We start from the raw sequence: 20,954 nt of genomic DNA, 5'->3' as shown, positions 1-20,954 counted from the left end.
TTTCACTCGAATGTACCCTCTAAAAATTTACAGGTGCTCTTGTGCTCTATAAAATTTTACAAGTCAGACACTCATGGGTACACTAGGAGTTAGCTATTTTTCCTTAACCCTTAAAGCGTTAGGTCGCTGCATTTGCTGCGTCAATCATAAGGTGCTCCTGTTTATTCAGCAGAAAAAAAAGTTAATGTGCCACAATCTCAGTATAATACATGTTACATAACTTTGTGTTTTCAGTTAAATTCCGGGGCATTGGCAAGTAACAGCAGCATTACTTAAGAATCCAAAGCAAATAACATTTTTAGGGTCGAGTCATATCTCAAGCAGCTGTTTCACATTATTTTCAAAATCAGAATGCCAAAACAGAGCTATAGCACCATCCAGTGACAACAGGGCAGCAATTTGACATTCATAATATTCAGGCAATGTCGCAGAGCAAATTTTCAGCAATTCAAATGCGGAATGACATTCCAGCTTTTTATTTGTCCAATTTAAATAAATATTTTTCTCCCCCTTTTTTAGATTCTCCCAACCCACACAACTCTTCAGACCAAGAAGACAGCAATCAACTTCCTCCTTGCCCATGCTTATAAATTTCTGTAAGTGGTTGCTATGGAAGTACACAAGAGCAGTGTGGGTTAATTAAGCCCTCCAATTTTTATTCCTTCCTGAGAGTCCAGCCAAAATTAGCAGCTCAGTGCAGAGAATATTTTTTTTTACTTTCTAGAAATATCCAACATTGACCATAAAAGGCTATCACAGAAATGTATCTTTAAGACTGGAGTCACTTTTTAAATGATGATCATGTAGAAATGCAGAGGCCTGATTACATGAGTTAATACACAAATATGATGGAGTGACAGGATTCTGGTTTCTGCCTTGAAAACCCATGTACACGAATCTGATCGCAGACCGAAACATCTGATAAGGCACCAGGCTGATTCAAAATATTTCTAAGCAAAGAACGACAAACCTGAAAGCAACTGGAATCTGAGTCAGTCACACCACTATCTTCCCAGCAGCCTCCTTGTCATCGTAACAGTGAGGCTGAAAATTTAGCAAATATGGATTTGTGGGTTTGAACCTGCACTCCAACACTGTATACTGCAGAAAATTGGCATGCCAATGAATTGCACCATCTGTATTTTTTTTTTTGTTCATTTGATGGAGCAGTATGAAGTGGTGCAGAGCACTGCTCTAATGCATTGCATCACAGAGTGTGAGACACAAATTCGAGGCCAAGATCTCTGATCAAGTTCAGATATTAAAAATCAGCTACCATGGAGAAGTTATAAGAACATAAGAACATAAGAAATTGGAGCAGGAGTAGGCCAATCGGCCCCTCGAGCCTGCTCCGCCATTCAATAACATCATGGCTGATCTGATCCCAACCACAAATCTAAAGAACACAAGAAGTCGGAGCAGGACCCGGCCACATAGCCCCTGGGCCCTCTCCGCCACCCACAGGGCATTGACCGATCCAAACTCAGCTTCATGTCCAATTTCCTGCCCGCTCCCCATAACCCCTAATTCCCTTTACTTCTAGGAAACTGTCTATTTCTGTTTTAAATTTATCTAATGATGTAGCTTCCACAGCTTCCTGGGGCAGCAAATTCCACAGACCTACCACCCTCTGAGTGAAGAAGTTTCTCCTCATCTCAGTTTTGAAAGAGCAGCCCCTTATTCTAAGATTATGCCCCCTAGTTCTAGTTTCACCCATCTTTGGGAACATCCTTACTGCATCCACCCGATCAAGACCCTTCACAATCTTATATGTTTCAATAAGATCGCCTCTCATTCTTCTGAACTCCAATGAGTAGAGTCCCAATCTACTCAACCTCTCCTCATATGTCCGCCCCCTCATCCCCGGGATTAACCGAGTGAACCTTCTTTGTACTGCCTCGAGAGCAAGTATGTCTTTTCTTAAGTATGGAGACCAAAACTGTATGCAGTATTCCAGGTGCGGTCTCACCAATACCTTATATAACTGCAGCAATACCTCCTTGTTTTTATATTCTATCCCCCTAGCAATAAAAGCCAACATTCCGTTGGCTTTCTTGATCACCTGCTGCACCTGCATACCAACTTTTTGATTTTCTTGCACTAGGACCCCCAGATCCCTTTGTACTGCAGTACTTTCCAGTCTCTCGCCATTAAGAAAATAACTTGCTCTCTGATTTTTCCTGCCAAAGTGCATAACCTCACATTTTCCAATATTATATTGCATCTGCCAAATCTCCGCCCACTCACCCAGCCTGTCTATATCCCCTTGCAGGTTTTTTATGTCCTCCTCACTCTCTACTTTCCCTCCCATCTTTGTATCATCTGCAAATTTTGATATGTTGCACTCGGTCCCCTCCTCCAAATCGTTAATATAGATTGTAAAGAGTTGGGGACCCAGCACCGACCCCTGTGGAACACCACTGGTTACTGGTTGCCAGTCCGAAAATGAACCATTTATCCCAACTCTCTGCTTCCTGTTTGATAACCAATCCTCCACCCATGCCAGAATATTACCCCCAATCCCGTGATTTTTTATCTTAAGTAATAATCTTTTATGTGGCACCTTGTCGAATGCCTTCTGGAAGTCTAAATACACTACGTCCACTGGTTCCCCTTTATCCACCCTATACGTTATATCCTCGAAGAACTCAAGCAAATTTGTCAGACATGACTTCCCCTTCATAAAGCCATGCTGACTTTGTCCTATTAAATTATGCTTATCTAAATGTTCCGTTACTGTCTCCTTAATAATAGACTCCAAAATTTTACCCACCACAGATGTTAAGCTAACTGGCCTATAATTTCCAGCCTTCTGCCTACTACCCTTTTTAAATAACGGTGTTACATTAGCAGTTTTCCAATCTGCCGGGACCTCTCCTGAGTCCAGGGAATTTTGGAAAACTATCACCAAAGCATCCACAATCCCTACTGCCACTTCCCTCAAGACCCTAGGATGGAAGCCATCAGGTCCAGGGGATTTATCCGCCTTGAGTCCCATTATTTTACTGAGTACCATCTCCTGAGTGATTTTAATCGTATTTAGCTCCTCCCCCCCGAGAGTCCCCTGTTTGTCCAGTGTTGGGATATTCTTAGTGTCCTCTACTGTAAAGACTGAAACAAAATATTTGTTCAGCATTTTTGCCATCTCCATGTTTCCCACCATTAATTTCCCGGTCTCATCCTCTAAGGGACCTATGTTTGCCTTAGCCACCCTTTTTCTTTTTATATAACTATAGAAACTCTTGCTATCTGTTTTTATATTTTTTGCTAATTTCTTTTCATAATCTAACTTCCCTTTCTTAATCAATCCTTTAGTTACTTTTTGCTGTCTTTTGAAGAATTCCCAATCTTCTATCCTCCCACTAAGTTTGGCTACCTTATATGTCCTTGTTTTTAGTCGGATACTATCCTTGATTTCTTTACTTAGCCACGGGTGGCTGTCATTTCTTTTACACCCTTTTTTCCTCAGTGGAATATATTTATTTTGAAAGTTGTAAAATAACTCCCTAAATGAACACCACTGCTCATGTACCGTCTTACCCTTTAATCTATTTTCCCAGTCCACTTTAATCAATTCCGCTCTCATACCATCATAGTCTCCTTTATTCAAGCTCAGTACGCTTGTTTGAGAATCAACCTTCTCACCCTCTAATTGGATATGGAATTCAACCATGTTGTGGTCGCTCGTTCCAAGGGGATCCTTAACTAGGACATTATTAATTAATCCTGACTCATTACACAGGACCAGGTCCAAGGTTGCCTGCCCCCTTGTAGGATCAGTTACATACTGCTCAAGAAATCCATCCCTGATGCACTCAATGAACTCGTCCTCAAGGCTGCTCTGCCCAATTTGATTTGTCCAGTTAATATGATAATTAAAATCCCCCATAATTATGGCTGTTCCCTTATTACATGCCCCGACTATCTCCTGATTAATACTTCTTCCAGCAGAGTTGCAACTATTAGGAGGCCTATATACTACGCCCACTAATGTTTTTTTTCCCTTATTATTCCTTATCTCCACCCAAACTGTTTCATTATCTTGATGCTTTGTCCCAATATCATTTCTCTGTATTACAGTGATGTAGAGACCGGACAATTCCCTGTGGGGAGAAAAGGAGAACTTGGGGGAACTCATTCTCCTCCTAACTGTTGGTTTCATTATGGTATTGGCAGTAACCTGAGAGCAAAGTGCTCATCCGCCCTCTCAGCCATGGATGATTCATGGTGTGGAGCTATCACTAGAAGAGGCTATATAAATAGCTTAAAAAAAACAGAATATGGCATTGTAAGAAGTAATTCATAATTTTCACCTTTTCACAAAATAGCAGCCTTTTGTTTAACCCCTCCCAAATGTGTAATATTAAAATAATATTTTGACCATTTACTATAAAGTATACCAAACAATAACCATCCTCCTCAACTAACTGAATAGTTCCTAAAGAAAACCAGAGCTCACCAAATTTTAATCGGTTACAAACAAAAATATTAAAAAGAATACATGACAATAGTATCTTACCAGCTATGTACTTCTTGGTATTACTTCTAAATCGATCATCAACCAGGATCAATGCGCCCCAGTCATTCTTGTGTCGAATGCACCTATAAGTGAGTAAATTAATTACATTCTGCTATCAATTATTTTCTAACAAAAATATCCCTCTCAAAACTAAATAATACTTTTAGTTTTTAAAATAGACACCGATTTTCTTTACATTTCTGATGCCGAGTATGATAAAGAACACTTCAACTGGAGCGCCACAGAAGTTGCACCATTTGCAATGAAAGTTATGCTCTTCCTTTAGTAAGGTGAAGACTTAGTTAAATTGTTAAAGGCAAGGACAACAAAAGTAGATGGTGTGTTTGGGATGCTAGGGATGGGTAGAACTAGGGGCCACCCATAGAAACTGAAGAAGCAGGGAGTGAGGTTGGACGTCCGGAGGTTTTATTTTTCCCAGGGGGCACTGACCTGTAGAACAGGGTTCTAGAGGAGGTAGCGCAGACTGCTATCTTTACTGTCCTTAAACAAGGTGATGGATATTCTTGTAGAAAAGGGGATAATCACATATGGAAGCCAAGAATAGATCATCCTGGAAAATAATTAATGCAATTAGGGCTTATCTGATCAACCATGGGTGGGCAAAGAGGAATTTTTGATAGAGGGCTTCTCCTAGGTGGTGGGGAAAGGGAGGGTTGTATATAGGGATAGAATTGTCCAAAAGACGGGGCAGTGTGTATGGGCCTAATGGCCTTTTCTTCATCCTGCATACACAAACATAAAAAAGGTAGAGAGTTGCACTGTGCTGTCGAGTAAAACAACTGGAGAAGGTGCAGTGTGCCAGAAACTAATGCACATCATGACATCAGAATGATATGATGCACATTATGAAACTGCTTTAACTAGATGCTCTGGTGTATTTTTTTTCCCCCAAGTAGATTTGAATGTTTGTGGTTAAATTAAGCGAGCTGCATCTTCTGAATGTTCCTGTTTACTCCAAAACTCAGAATGTTTCTGCGCACACAAGGTACGCATGTATGTCACTGTTCCATGTATATGCCTGTGCAGTGACACTAACTGGTGAAAGACAACAGTTTCGGTCATACCAATATTTAACTAGAAAGAACTATGGTTCATCCAAACAGACTAACAACTCAGTTGGTGCAAGTGAGATGGTAAAAAGGGAAAAGGCAGGTTAGAAAGTATGAACAGAAATGTTTTTAAATGTAACAAAATTATTTCAAATAAAATTAAAACTTTTTTGAAGTTATGGTACAACAGAAATTATAAATATATTTTCAACGGTTCAAGTAACTTGAATTTATTAAAACTTTTATTTTAATCTTAATGTATTAATACTTTGCCCATTTGTTTCACTGGGTAAACTGGTCTTTACTTAACCCCCATAATTTTAAAAGTATTCCATAATGTGGCTTCAGGACACAGTGCACTGCCTCTTCAATGTGGATTCACGGTAGCACCATTGGAAATGATGCTGATCGGAAGGCCTCCCAATAGGGTTAAAAATTATTGGGCAAGTGTTCTACTGTACTCTCAATAACCGATTTAAGAGCAGTATTGGCTGAGGACGGGAAACAAATCACCTATACACCCTCTCAGCGATAAGTGGTTTGTTTAAAAAGTATTCAGTCAGGTGAATGATTTACTTTAAGGGATTTGATCCTAGAAAATTTACCTATCCAGTGTAGTGACTGCTCCTCTTGTGAATTGTAAATGAATTTGCAATAGTTACACATGTACCAGGGTAATTCAGTAAACCTCCAGGTTGTGTTTTATGGTGTGGGCTAGTTAGGCCTCAGTTCAAAAGTTAGGCACACTTTATTGAGTTGTAATGCAATGATCAATCAAAATCCATGCACCTATCACCTGCAATCCTATTTCCTTCCTAATATCAGGATTATATGCTTTCAAGTTTGTCCACACCACACTTGTTGATCATTTATGTCCGTACGTCTGGTGCAACGCCACCTAACCCAGTCACTGGACTGCAGGGAACATCCCACTCTACTTAATGGACTAGAAAAAAATCCCACATCATTAGTTTCTTCCCAATACCCTGGCTGATTGGTGAGTTTCTTTATTTGACTTATGAACTCTTACCGGCCCAGGGCTTGATTCAGTGCTCGAAACGCCTGAATCTCATACCACTGACTACCGGGAAGCAGACCCCGCGTCCGTGAATGCTGGTCATTATATTTCCGTTTCAGTTCAACCTGGAAAGGAACAATATACACAATTCAAATAGTTGCACATTAAAATTGCTAAAACATGTACAACAGAAATGGGGCTGAACTTTATGTAGAACAAAAACAAAAAAAAACTGGAGACATTCAGTGGGTCAGGCAGCATCTGTCGAGAGAATACGTCAGCCAACATTTCGGGTGTTGAACCCTTTTTGAAGCATCAACTGACTTGTGTTCCTTTGACAGATGCTGCCTGACCTGCTGAGTGTCTCCACCATTTTCTGTTTGTGTTACAGCTATTCAGCATTTGCAGTATTTTGCTGTCTGATCTTTATAGTAAGACTTGTACAATCCAAACATCGCAACAACTTGCACTTATATAGCATCTTTAACGTTATAAAAAGGGCCCAAAGTGCTTCATGGAGGCATAAGGAAAAAATGGAATCTGAGCCAAAGAATATTAGGAGGGGTGACCAAAAGCTTGGTCAAAGAGGTGGGTTTTAAGAAAGGACTAAAAGGAGGCTACAGAGATGGGGAGGGGCAAAGCCAAGAAAGGCATGTAAACAAAAGGATGAGAACTTTAAACTGAGGCCGGGAGCCAATGCAGGTTAGCAAGGACAGGGGTGAAGGGTCACTAGTTCTTGTTGCAGGATAGGATACAGACAGCAGAGTTTTAGATGAGCTGCAGTTTATCAAGGAAGAATGGGAGGTCGGCCAGGAGAACATTGGAATAGTCAAGTCTGGAGATGACAAAGGCATGGAAGAGAGTTTCAGCAGATGATGGGCTGAGACAGATCAAAGGCAGGCGATCTAAGACTGTAGTGGGAATTGTGTATAGGACCCCTGGCAGCAGCTCTGAAGTGCTAGATTGTATAAATGCAGAGATTGGACAAGCGTGTAAGAAAGGCATAGTGGTCTTAATGGGGGACTTTAACCTTCACATAGATTGGGAAAAGCAGACTAGCAACTGTCAGAAAGGTAGTGAATTTCTTGAGTGTGTCCGGGATAGTTTTCCACAGCAGTATGTCCTAGAGGCAACAAGGGGGCAAGCCATACTAGATTTAGTAATGAGTAATGAACCAGATTTAGTTAACGGCTTAACTGTACGCGAACATCTATCCAATAGCGATCATAACATGATCGAGTTCAATGTAGTGTTTGAAAGGGAAAAAAGTGAGTCAGCTGCTAAGATTCTAGACTTGGGTAAGGCTGACTTCAATGGGATGAGACAGAGACTGTCCACAGTAAACTGGGCAAATCTGTTAATGGGTAAAACGACTGATGATCAGTGGGAAATGTTTAAAGAAACATTTAACGTGATACAGAATTGGTTTATACCCAAGGGGCAAGAAGTCTACTTGCCAAAAAAAACAGCCATGGACAACTAAAGAGGTAAGGGACAGTATAAGACATAAGGAAAGGGCATACAAAAAGGCAAAAAATGGCACAGATCCTGGCAAATGGGAAAAAATACAAAGATCAAAAAAGGGTCACAAAACAGATAGTAAGAGCTACAAAAAGAGAGTATGAAAAGAAACTTGCAAGGGATATCAAAACCAATACGAAGAACTTTTATAGTTACATTAGGAAAAAGTGGGTGGTCAGGAGCAGTGTTGGCCCCTCAAAAACTGAAAGTGGGGATATTGTTATTGACAATGGGGAAATGGCGGACATGTTGAACAATTACTTTGCGTCAGTATTTACAGTAGGAAAAGAGGATAGCATGCCGGAAATCCCAAGAAAACTAATATTGAATCGGGGACTCGAAAATTAATATGAGTAAGGCAACAGTAATGAAGAAAGTAATAGCGCTAAAGAGTGACAAATCCCCAGGACCAGATGGTTTCCATCCCAGGGTTTTAAAGGAAGTAGGTGAGCACATTGCAGATGCCCTAGCTATAATCTTTCAAAGTTCTCTAGATTCAGGAACTGTCCCTCTAGATTGGAAAATTGCACGTCACTCCGCTTTTTAAGGAGAGAGAGGGAAACCAGGGAATTATAGACCAGTTAGCCTAACATCTGTTGTGGGGAAAATGCTGGAGTCTATAATTAAGGATAGGGTGACTGAACACCTCGAGAATTTTCAGTTAATCAGATAGAGCCAGCATGGATTTGTGAAAGGTAGGTCGTGCCTGACAAACCTGATTGAATTTTTTGAAGAGGTGACTAAAGTAGTGGACAGGGGAATGTCAATGGATTATTTATATGGACTTCCAGAAGACATTTAATAAGGTCCCACATAAGAGACTGTTAGCTAAGATAGAAGCCCATGGAATCGAGGGAAAAGTACGGACTTGGTTAGGAAGTTGGCTGAGCGAAAGGCGACAGAGAGTAGGGACATTGGCAGGATGTGACTAGTGGAGTCCTGCAGGGATCTGTCTTAAGGCCTCAATTATTCACGATATTTATTAACGACTTAGATGAAGGCATAGAAAGTCTCATATCTAAGTTTGCCGATGACACAAAGATTGGTGGCATTGTAAGCAGTGTAGATGAAAACATAAAATTACAAAGGGATATTGATAGATTAGCTGAATGGGCAAAACTGTGGCAAATGGAATTCAATGTAGATAAATGCGAGGTCATCCACTTTGGATCAAAAAAGGATAGAACAGGGTACTTTCTAAATGGTAAAAAGTTAAAAACAGTGGATGTCCAAAGGGACTTAGGGGTTCAGGTACATCGATCATTGAAGTGTCATGAACAGGTGCAGAAAATAATCAATAAGGCTAATGGAATGCTGGCCTTTATATCTAGAGGACTAGAGTACAAGGGGGCAGAAGTTATGCTGCAGCAATACAAAACCCTGGTTAGACCGCACCTGGAGTACTGTGAGCAGTTCTGGGCACCGCACCTTCGGAAGGACATATTGGCCTTGGAGGGAGTGCAGCGTAGGTTTACTAGAATGATACCCGGACTTCAAGGGTTAAGTTACGAGGAGAGATTACACAAATTGGGGTTGTATTCTCTAGAGTTTCGAAGGTTAAGGGGTGATCTGATTGAAGTTTATAAGATATTAAGGGGAACGGATAGGGTGGATAGAGAGAAACTATTTCCGCTGGTTGGGGATTCTAGGAGTAGGGGGCACAGTCTAAAAATTAAAGCCAGACCTTTCAGGAGTGAGATTAGAAAACATTTCTACACACAAAGGGTGGCAAAAGTTTGGAACTCTCTTCCGCAAACGGCAAATGATACTAGCTCAATTGCTAAATTTAAATCCGAGAAAGATAGCTTTTTGGCAATCAAAAGTATTAAGGGATATGGGCCAAAGGCAGGTATATGGAGTTAGATCACAGATCTGCCATGATCTTATCAAATGGCGGAGCAGGCACGAGGGGCTGAATGGCCTACTCCTGTTCCTATGTTTCCTATATTCCTATGTTACGGAGACAGTCTTAGTGATGTGGGGTATGGGATCGGAAACTCAGCTCAGGGTTGAACAGGACAACAAAGAGGTGAACAGTTTAGTTCAGCCTGAAACAGTTGCCTGGGAGAAAGATGGAATCGATGGCAAGGATATGGAATTTGGGGGCTGAAGTCAACGGTTTTGGTCTTACCAATGTTTAGCTAGAGGAACCCATGGTTCATCCAAGCAAACTAACATCACAGAGGCAGCGGAGAGTTGAGAGACATAGTGGAGAGGCAAAGCAGGGTGTCATCAGCATATATGTGGAAGCTGACCCTACCTCTACATATGTACCAACAAGAGGCACCTCGTAGATAAGGAAGAGGAGGAGACAAGAATAGGCCTTGGGAAACTCCGAAAGTAACAGTGCGGAAGGGGGTAGAGAAGCCATTGCCGCAGATACTCGGGCTACATTATAAATAATCAAATTACAAGTATTGTACTTAGATGTAAAAGACATACATGTACTATGTTACACAAGTGCATACAAAATATATAATATTCAATTCAACTTTACAAAACAAAATTGCATAACAATTTCAAGCTAAGCTCCACAAATGATCAAATATTTGAATGTTTATTTTCACAGCTGCACTGAGAAACATTATTCACTTGAATTTTTTGTGCAATCATGTACACCAAACAATTAAATGTGGACGCACATGTTCTTTTGGCATCCTTTTGACAGTCAAACTATTAATGGCATGACACAAAGAGCAGAAAGTCATGATCACAAACCAATGGGGTAGATCACTGTATACAACATGATGGCATAGTTTGAACACCACATAAACTCTTCAAATTTAGTGAAATCAAAAATAGATCACAGAGAACCCACATTTTTTACCATGTTGATTAGAAAAAAATTGCTTAGTTTAATCAGTTATTTCTGCTCTCAGTAAGTCTAAGATGATATAGCAGAGAAAGTTGCAACACAACAAATGGATGAACCTCAAAGACTGCATCACAATGTTAAGTCAATAAAGGGATATTGATTTGTTGATTTTTCTTTCTTTTTCTCCCTTGAAAGCTTCTCTATGGATTTCTCGACAAAGCAGGTATCTGACTGATGAAATATATAAACTCTATGCTTAAATGGGTTAAAGGGACACTAAACCCCAGTGGATCATTACCTGTGCTGCATTGCTCATTCCTCTGTGTTTAATTACTGTGAAAGTTGCTCAGCTATTTCATGTTCCTTCAGTTACATCACATTGAGCGCTGTCATTTTTTACAAATATGAATTGCAGATATATGATGTCAAAGGTAGTTGTTTAAGTGAGAATTAAGGATGAATTTTATACAGGAATTGTAAAAGAAAAACAACAGAATTTACTCATAATTGTTAGCAAGGAAAAAAGGTTAAGAGCTAAATTAAGTCAGCAGAGTATTCTGATGAAGGAAGCAAAAACACAGCTTCAAAATATTCACAGTAATTAAATAGGTAAGAACATACTTAAATGTACTGAAAAAATGACTTCATCCATGGGTGATGCACTATTATTTCAATTTTGCATTTGTTGTATTTATTACGTGTATTCCACAATTGTGCAACTAAACATCAGAACAGCACAATAACATTTAGAGTCACAATGCACATATGTACTTAATAAGTGGTTCAATCTGCACCCATGCTTATTCTTCTCAAAAAGCAATGCATTAACAGTAACAAGTTGCATTTATATAGCGCCTTTAACGTAATAAAACGTCCCAAGTCCCTTCACAGGACCGTTATCAAACAAAATTTAACACCGAGCCACATAAGGAGATATTAAAACCTTCCTCTTTGACCAATGTTGTAAGAAGTATCTTAAAGAGGAGAGAGAAGTAAAGAGGCGGAGCGGTTTGGAGAGGGAATTCCAGGCTGTAAGGCCTATGCAGTTGAAGGTACGGCCGCCAATGGTGGAGCGAAGAAAATCGTGGATGCACAAGAGGCCAGAATTGGAGCAGCACAGAGATCTCAGAGGGCTGTAGGGCTGGAGGAGGTTACAGAAATAGGGAGGGGCAAGGCCATGGAGGGATTTGAAAACAAGGATGAGAATTTTAAAATCGAGGCGTGTCGGACCGAGAACCAATGTGGGTCTCGGTCCACAATGGGTGAACGAGACTTGGTGCGAGTTAGCATACGGGCAGCAGAGTTTTGGACGAACTCAAGTTTACAGAGGGTGCAAGGTGGGAGGTCAGCCAGGAGAGCATTGGAACAGTTGAGTCTAGAGGTAACAACGGCATGGATAAGGATTTCAGCAGCAGATTCAACTGTCACACTCAAATTCAACTGCTCTACCTTCAGCAAGACCCAAAGTGGAGTAGCACTGTGGTGTCTTCAGTACAACCGCTGGAGGGGGCGCAGTGTTCCAGAAATCATGACATCACAAGAAATGTTGCACATTATGGAACTGCTTTATCTACATATAGGCTCTCGTGTGATCTCTCCCCAACAGATAGTAGTGCCCCGCCAGAAAGTAGATTTGATTGTGCACAGCTGGGTGAAGTGAGTTGTCTATACTGATTTCTCACAATTGTTTTTCTTAAAAGGAAAACTCAAAAGGCATTCTACTAAGGCTTACTTGTAATTCTCTACTGTAAAAGTTCATTTTTAAATACAAAATCCATCTTTTTCACTTCATACAAGCAATTATTTCACTAATTTAAATGACCAATTTGTGAGAAACCAGTGTTGCCCTCACAGAGCTAGGTAAAACAGGGCTGTCTCTTCCCCCCCACCCCCCACCCCCCACCCTCACTTAATTATGTTTTATGCATTACTGTTTAAGATTAGTTTTTAACAAATGCTCCTGCAATGAAGAAAATTACTGCTGACACATCTGTGTCATATTCTTGTCAACAAGTGATTACAGTTCAAAAAGTAATTCATTGGCTGTTAAGTCCTTGGGATATCCTGAGGATGTGAATTGGCAGATATGGGTGCAGAAATTACCGGACTGGACTTTGCTGGGCTAATATTATGAAATTATATTAGTAATATCGGTGCCAACCTACTGCCATGGGGAAAATGCCCTACTAGGTACAAAGTTTAATTTGTAGAGATATCAACATTAGAAAAATGTTAGAAGTGAAATATACAATCAAAAAGAGTGAGACAAAATCAGACACATGCAGCTGTGTTTATTTTTTTTAAGATTAAGACACGTCAAAATAGGTTACATTTTTAAATCAAAATGAATGAGTCTTCAAATAAGTGAAAGTTGAAAGCTCTGCATTTAGGTTGTGTTTATGCTAGTTCATGGGTTTAAATTGGCAGCATCTATGTTGAGGGCAGAGGTGGGGGCTTGTGTCAAGTGAACCTCCAGAAAGGCACAACAAACTACTTCATATTTCCCCAATTCCAGATGAAGGACGATCATCACTTGTTCTGCCACTGCAGTACTGTGAGTGAGTGCTGCATCATCAGAGATGCCATCTTTCAGATGAGACATTTAACCTATCTGGTCAGGTGGACACAAAAGATCCCATGATATTTTTTTTTGAAGAGCAGGGAATGCTCTTGGTGTGCTGGCTAACATTCATCCTACAGCCAGTACCACCAAAACAAATGAACTGGTCCCTTCATTTCATTGCCGTTTGAGGGACCTTGCTGTGTCTTTCAGCTACATGTTTGTTGTAGGGACTGTGCTCCTCCATAATGGGGGGAAGCATCACTGTACCATCTTCCAGAAAGCAGTCAGAACTATGCTACATTGCCCATTGAGACAGTTTGCTCTCTAATGAGAAGGCTTAGGTGGCATGGAGCCGAGTCACAAGATTGTGAGGCCAGTCACAGGCTTGTGGTACGACCAGGACATGTATAGGAAAGTGTAGTCCTAGCTATAGCCCCTCCAGCAATCATCCATTACAAATGGATGGAATTTGTGATACCTGTGTGGGATGTGATATGTAAAGTATCAGACCTTGAGTGAGTCCTTGTGCATGCTGTTACATGTGGAGGTGCCGGAGGTGTTTTCAAGCTTCTCATCATTGTTCCTCCAGCAGTACGCTTAAAAGCACAGTTGAAAACAGTAACATTTAAAAGAAGAGAATGAACTGAAGATTGAGAACGTGCGCAAACACACAGCATTACTTTACAACAAATAGAATAGCCTCACAAGTGCCACTTAAGAGACACACTAATGGACTGTCTTACGCAGTGTGTTAGATTTAGAATGAAATAGTTTGGATGGTGTGAAAATGATTCACAAAATACAAACTTAATCATATCAAAGGATTCAATACATTTCTCCCTGCCTAATATATTTTTGTGAGGAATATTGACTATTTCTTATTTTGAAAGCACTGATTCACAATAAAGCTGTGCCCTATAAAAGAAAACTTTAAAATGTAGGTGGTTTTAAAGGCTGCTTCAAAGGAAAAGACCACTTTTCAAGATGATTTACTGAAAATATGTATAATAATAATATGAATGTACACAAAACCAGTTTCACTGAGAATGAACACTTTGCTGTTTTTTTTTTAATACCGAAAGAGGGGAGGGCTGATTAAAGCATGAATTACTACCAAATGCCGCAGTCAGCTCAAGGTTTCTCCTTCCAGCATAAAATGTTCATTATGACCATTAGTATATAGATTATGATGTAAACATTGAGCTGTGGCAGCTGAATTTGTACTCAGAATGTGGGCTTTTACCACACATTAATACCCACTCTCTGCTGACATAGGAAAACAGATTCAATAATCTATCTACTAACAGCAAATATACTATGTAACATTGCAAATGAACATAGTGCCTAACCCTCTTTTTTCCTCATACGGGATAATGAAATGATCACAACTAATTCATTTTGAATACCACAAAACATTAAATCTCTACACAAACCTGTCACTTTAAATTTGATTCCATTATAGGAACAGTTGCATTTTTAATGCCGTACAGAAGCTGAAGTTAAAGAAAATACTGTATAAATGTAACGAGGCACTGTGTTTGATGCTCATTTCAATATGCTTGATTCAAACAAGCATAAAAAAACAAACTAGGTGGAAATCAAGCAACCATGAAGTATAGATGCAGTGCTCATTTTAATATGCTTTACATTGATTCCAATATGCTTTCATACAAATCAGTGCATAATCCGCACCACAACCGATATATGCAACTTACAATCCAATGTTGCATGACTGTGAACCAATGTTCAAAGAATTAGGAAGCAATTCCAATGTGCTTCACATAAACAAAACAAATGCACACAGTCATTATGAAAGATGTGCAACAGTGAATGAGTATGCTTCACAGGAACAAATGACAGTTCTGACCAATTCATAACACCCATAGCGCAAGTGAACAGACGCTTACATATGTAAGTGGTAATCCACCAACGGAGAACAGTTGTTTTAATTGCACTGCCCATGTCTTAGCCCTAGTACTATTTACATTATTCTTTATCAAATTTGATTCAATTTATCACAGGAGTTTGCATTAACGCGTGGTAAAAGTCTTCATTTCTTTAACAAACATAAAAGGATCAAAACAAAAGCAAAATAGTGCGCATGTTGGAAATCTGAACTAAAAACAGAAAACACTAGAAACACTCAGCAGGATAGGCAGCATCTTTTGGGAGAAAAACAGAGTTAACGTTTCACGTCGTTGACCATTCATCAGAACTGGAAGAAGTTAGAGATTTAACAGTTTTTAAGCAAGTGCAGAGTCAGGGAAAAATGGTGCGGGGGGAAGAGGGAGGAAAGAACCTTTGTTGAGTTGGGGACAAAATCTTATTTTAGTACATGTGTGGTGCTTACTTTTATTAAATAAAAACTAACAATCATCTTCATTTAAGCAAAAACTGGACAAAACCAGGATAAAAGGCAATTAGAGAAATGTGGGGTCAGTCCCAGAAAATGAAAATAACACGGTTCTGTGTTCAATACATAAGTTTAGGGGTAAGTACACATATTGCCCTCGGAATCAAAAGGTCTCTTCTTAATTAAGTAAGTAAATAAATAAATATATAACTAGATTTAGCAGGCATCTACCCGAATAACTCTCCATCACTGATAAAACAACAGGTTACCCATATCAGAAAATGGAGTCTAAATCTGTTACGAGTACCAACCTCCAACTTCCAAATCAACATCTTGGCTGGGAACCTTCACTGAGACCTTCCACATTTTGTTGCTGATAATTCGTCTATTCCATTAACATCTACAACCACAATTATGGATCCTAGGTTTTACTGTGCATTTTTGCACCATGAGACAAGAGGAGGCACTTGCTCCTTTTTTAAAAAAAAGTTACAAGATTATGACTTTGGCAGGAGGGGTTACTGAAAAATAAAGTGTGTAGTCTCCTTATATGACAGAAGCGGATGTCACTTTTTTACTGGGGTATTTTATATTCTATATATGTTGCATTTTTCTTGTCAGTTTATCGAAAGTAGAGGATACTGTGAAGAAAGAAGTGTTCCACACAATTCATTAATTCTACATTAAAATATTCTGCTTCAGAAATCCATAGTAAGGCAATTTTGTAAATGTTATGTGATAGAAAGCATGTGCACTTTGAAAGCTGAAAAGTGCTTATGTACTCAACAGATTATAAAAATTGCAATGGCTGACTGACAAAAAGGATAATCTGACCATAAGAAAAACAAATAAACAAGAAATGATTGTTCATTGTTCATGTCAACCTTTTGAGAACCGTAAGTGAATATTCCTTTGACATAAAATGCTGCTGGTCAAAAAATAATTGCCGTTGACCATTATTTACAAATTTGATCATAATGCTCTACAGGTCACATTAACATAGTGTCTCAGAACTTTATCCTCTCAGTTTAAATTTTTTATATAGTCTCCAACATAACCATATAAAAATTCTATTCTTACCTATTCATCACCACAACAGATTTGATCTGCCTTGCTTTAAAGAGAAAATGTTTGCTGTGATCCATTCAAGGGTAAATTTGCTAGTGGGCAATATCTAGGGTTTCTTATCTACTGGCTGATATTTTTGACTAGGTCAATTCATATAACTATTGAAAATGAAGAACTGGAGCTCACCTGGAAGGTCAAGTGGGTAAAGGTGTGTCTAGTATGGTTATAAGCTAAATAGGCCAGGAGGCCCCAGGTTTGCTAATCCCAGCCAAGATAGCAGGAAGTGCTATAATTGACCTCAATTCTCTTGGGCTACAGGGGGTAGTAAATCAATGAACTTTCTCACTTCTGATCGCTATCCAGCAATTTTGGCAGCAAAGTGTGTCGTGTGGGTGGATCTCAGGTAAGGATCGAATTAGGTTTGGTTGTGATGTCCTCTCTGATCAAATAGCTTGCCAGTACTCATTGACTGTTTACACAACAATAACAGCTTCTTGAGCAGGGTACTCAAGGGACTACACTCAAATAGATCTCAGGGCCTTCGGGAGAGGACAAAAATAGAAAAAAATGATTTAGAAAAATTAAAACGCTCTTGTTTTTATACTTGTCCGGCACTTTAGGAATAAAAGTGCTGAGTATCCCTCTCCCCACATTGTCTTTTGTGCATTCATTTACAAATGATGATGAGAACTGTAGTTTTGTTTAATATTAGTCTACCTAACTTTATTAATTATCTGCCACAAATCTTTCTTACTCAATTCAGAGAAAACAGCCATCTCACAATAATAATAGTGGCATTTTATAATATTATCCTATCTCAGTTACATGTAATGTGAATTTGGCTACAAGCTCCTCCCTGTTGGCTTGAACTTGTTATAAATGGGATTTTGTTTATTTCCAGTTTCAGATTTTATCATCACCACTACCCATTGCCAAACAAACACTGTAGTTCTAAGTACTAAGGCTCCCAGTAAAACAGTTCCCACCTCTCGGTTTGACACTTCAACTACTTTTTTCATAAAATACCAGAGGTAATTAAAAAAAAAATCACTGTTTGAAAAGGTTTACTTATTCAAGCTCAGCGCAAAAAAATTGTAATTGAAGAAACATGACTAACAGCAACTGAATTACAATTCCTACTTAGCAAACAAAAGAACAATTAAACAATTAAATAAGTGGGGGACAAAAAGAATCCAAGAAGTAAAATTAAACAATGGGGGAAAAAAAAGGAGATAAACAATGAGAAAATACAAAATGAACATAAAGGATGGTAAATTAATTAGAAATATGAAAGCAAAGCTGAAAGGATTTACGGCAAAGTAGAGTGAAAAGGTCAAATAATGAAATGGCTAGCAGTGAGAATAGACGGAAAGCATTTAAAAAGTAAACAAATACAACACAAAAACAGCAACAAAATGACAAAAGGAAACAAAAAGATTGTGAATTGAAACAGCAGACAAAAAAGGCTCTGTATTTGAATGAATGGTCCCTTGTGGTTTTAAAATGGACAGATGCATGACTATTTGATATCCAAAGTAAATCTCATGTACATCATGGTGCTCAAATTAGTACTGGAAAGTAAAAGTGCTTTTACGTTCTAAAATGTAAATACCATGCAGCCAATGGCAAAGACACAGTTCTCTAGTCATCGGATATACTTAAAATATAAAGTGCCTGACTTATCTTGTTCTCACAGCAGTGGAGACCCCCTTCTCTGTGGATCTTGTGAACTGTTGGTGGTTTTGCCAGCTCGCTTCTATCTGGCACGTGATGGAGACAGCACAAGCGAAAACAAACTGGGGACAGCAATATTGGGAAGCTGGTATAGTGCCATCCCCTGAAACTGATGCAGCAACGCAAAAGCATCAACGCCCAATGGAATTGGGAGGCAATTTTCCTTTTCCTCTAAAAACAGGTCATTTCACATAGCAAGTCACAGTAGATTAGGAAAATTGCCCCAACTGATGGTTCTTAATGGGGAAACATTGCAGAGAATATTCCAACTTCAGTATCACACTACTGTACAAAATAATGCTCAATCTACTCAATGGAAGGGGGGAGAATTGCAATATTACAAGCACAACAAACTATTAAAAGACCCCATTATTTAAACAGAGTTTCTCTTTAAAGCAGTGCCAAATGAAACAGCATTTGGAGCACATATAGTTAAACTCAAGCTGGCCTACATATGTCCCAAGATAATGAGGAACTCCACCTGTTTCCAAACTGTTGAAAAGACAGAGACTGGTTATATCAGTATGGTTATGGTTATACAGGGGCTGCCAGGGATTACTTTTTTTTTGAATTGAGAAACCTAGGATAAATGCTATATCCAATAGTTCAGGACACAAGCAAGGTTGTAAAGAATAGGAGAGAAGGCTAGGTAAACCACAAAGTAGTGAGGGGGAAATAAGAGCAAAGGGAGAAAATAAGAAAAGGCTCTGGCAACCAACTCAGGACCTGATCATCCTTGTAGGGCCATAGCACAAGAAGTGGCAGTGGTATCCCATGTGATCTACTACTGAATCTTCTACACTGTAACCTTTTAATCTGGAATGTGTCTATTGGCCATTCTGAAGACTCCTGCAGATCAGGAAAAAACAATGGAAAAAATTCTCATCTGCATTTGCAAATAATGCAACACAATACAATAAAATTATCCACTTCCATTATGATGCTCATGATTTCAATACCAGGATTTATGATGTTCATATTCTGTAGTGGATATAATACCTACTAGTTATTACAATGCGGCTTTTCGTTAAGTCCCAAACACCTAATTGCAGTAAGGATCTACTGTGCTTATCCTGAGGGCATGTGACAGTTTTCGTGATTTAGAAATGCAAATAACAATCTTACCCTCAACATTTAACAGAAGAGCTTTATTTATATGATGGCATATAATCCGCAATATGTTAAGAGGCAGTATTATCAATGAGTTGAGATGATGTCATAAGCCACAAGAGAGAAGCTTGAACAATTTATGAGCATCAGCTCAACTCTAAAATATGCCACTGCCTTGGAACAGAATGCAAGGTCTATTATTCTGTATAACATGTTGAAATATAGTGATTTCTTACTCTATTCTTTACTTTGGCCTACAGGGTGATGGCAGACAGGAAAGAACAGCAGGCTCCCACAATCAAACTTGACGAACAGTGATATTGTACCAATTGATATAAAAATTTATTTTATGGACTGACACAAAGAAATGTCACCGCGTCACATTTAGAAGCGTTCCCAAAAATAATATTTTAGCAATCCTCTAAAGCTAAAAAAAGGAATAAGTAATGATCAATTTAAATAATCACTAATGACCACATTGCCTTTCAAGGCATAAAGCCAAACCAGGGGATTGGGAAGGTGGTGGTGTTTAGGAAGGTTATCCAACCATGTAGCAGTCATTGAATCTACTGTCATTTTTCCAGTAATTACGTTATTGAAGGCTTCAAAGCTTCAATCTCCTGAGGGTGTGCTGCGCTGTAAGAGATACGTATTTCAGATGAAACATTAACCAAGGCTCCAGCTACTTGTTTCAAATCCCATGGCACTGTTTGAAGAGGAGCAAGAGTCTTCTCCCAATATCCTCTCCAACACCACCAGCAAAAATAGATCTCATTTGCTGTTTGTGGGGCCTTGGTGTGCACATAATGTTTCCCTACATAACAATAATGACTGCATTAATTGGAGATGGCTGAGCCATTGTTTTTGGCCCCTGCAGTAAACTCAGTACACTCAGCACTGAGTCAATCCCCATCTCTGGCCACTGTCTCAGGCAGAAGCAGATTGTTCGGAATCCTGAGCTGAGTTTCTGACCCCATTTCCGCCTCATCACAAAGACTGCCTACCACTATAACACTTCTGCCCCTACCTCAGCACATCTGCTGCTGAAATCTTGATATATGCCGTTGGCACCTTCAGACTTGACTATTCCAGTGATCTGCTGGCCTGCCTCCCTGCCTCCAGCCTCTGCAAGCTTCAGCTCATCCAAAACTCTTCTGCTTATATCCTATCCCTCTCTTCCCGT

At 39.3% G+C, this 20,954-nt stretch overlaps 1 protein-coding gene across 2 annotated transcripts in view; it reads right to left on the bottom strand.

The window, feature by feature from the left end:
* brip1 (BRCA1 interacting helicase 1) overlaps nt 1-20,954 on the bottom strand; it is a 200,265-nt gene that overhangs the window by 26,722 nt on the left and 152,589 nt on the right. For both annotated transcript variants that reach the window (XM_068008500.1, XM_068008498.1), the window contains exons 17-18: nt 6,620-6,732; nt 4,520-4,602 (exon numbers count right to left, since the gene is read on the bottom strand). In XM_068008500.1, coding sequence (XP_067864601.1) covers nt 4,520-4,602; nt 6,620-6,732 — 196 coding nt within the window. The remainder of the gene's footprint in view (nt 1-4,519; nt 4,603-6,619; nt 6,733-20,954) is intronic.

The sequence above is a fragment of the Heptranchias perlo genome, chromosome 28, assembly GCF_035084215.1.
Source record: "Heptranchias perlo isolate sHepPer1 chromosome 28, sHepPer1.hap1, whole genome shotgun sequence".
In the NCBI taxonomy this organism is placed as follows: Eukaryota; Metazoa; Chordata; class Chondrichthyes; order Hexanchiformes; family Hexanchidae; genus Heptranchias; species Heptranchias perlo.
The sequence above is the reverse complement of the archived record's forward strand: the minus strand, read 5'-3'. Positions and strand labels throughout refer to the sequence as shown.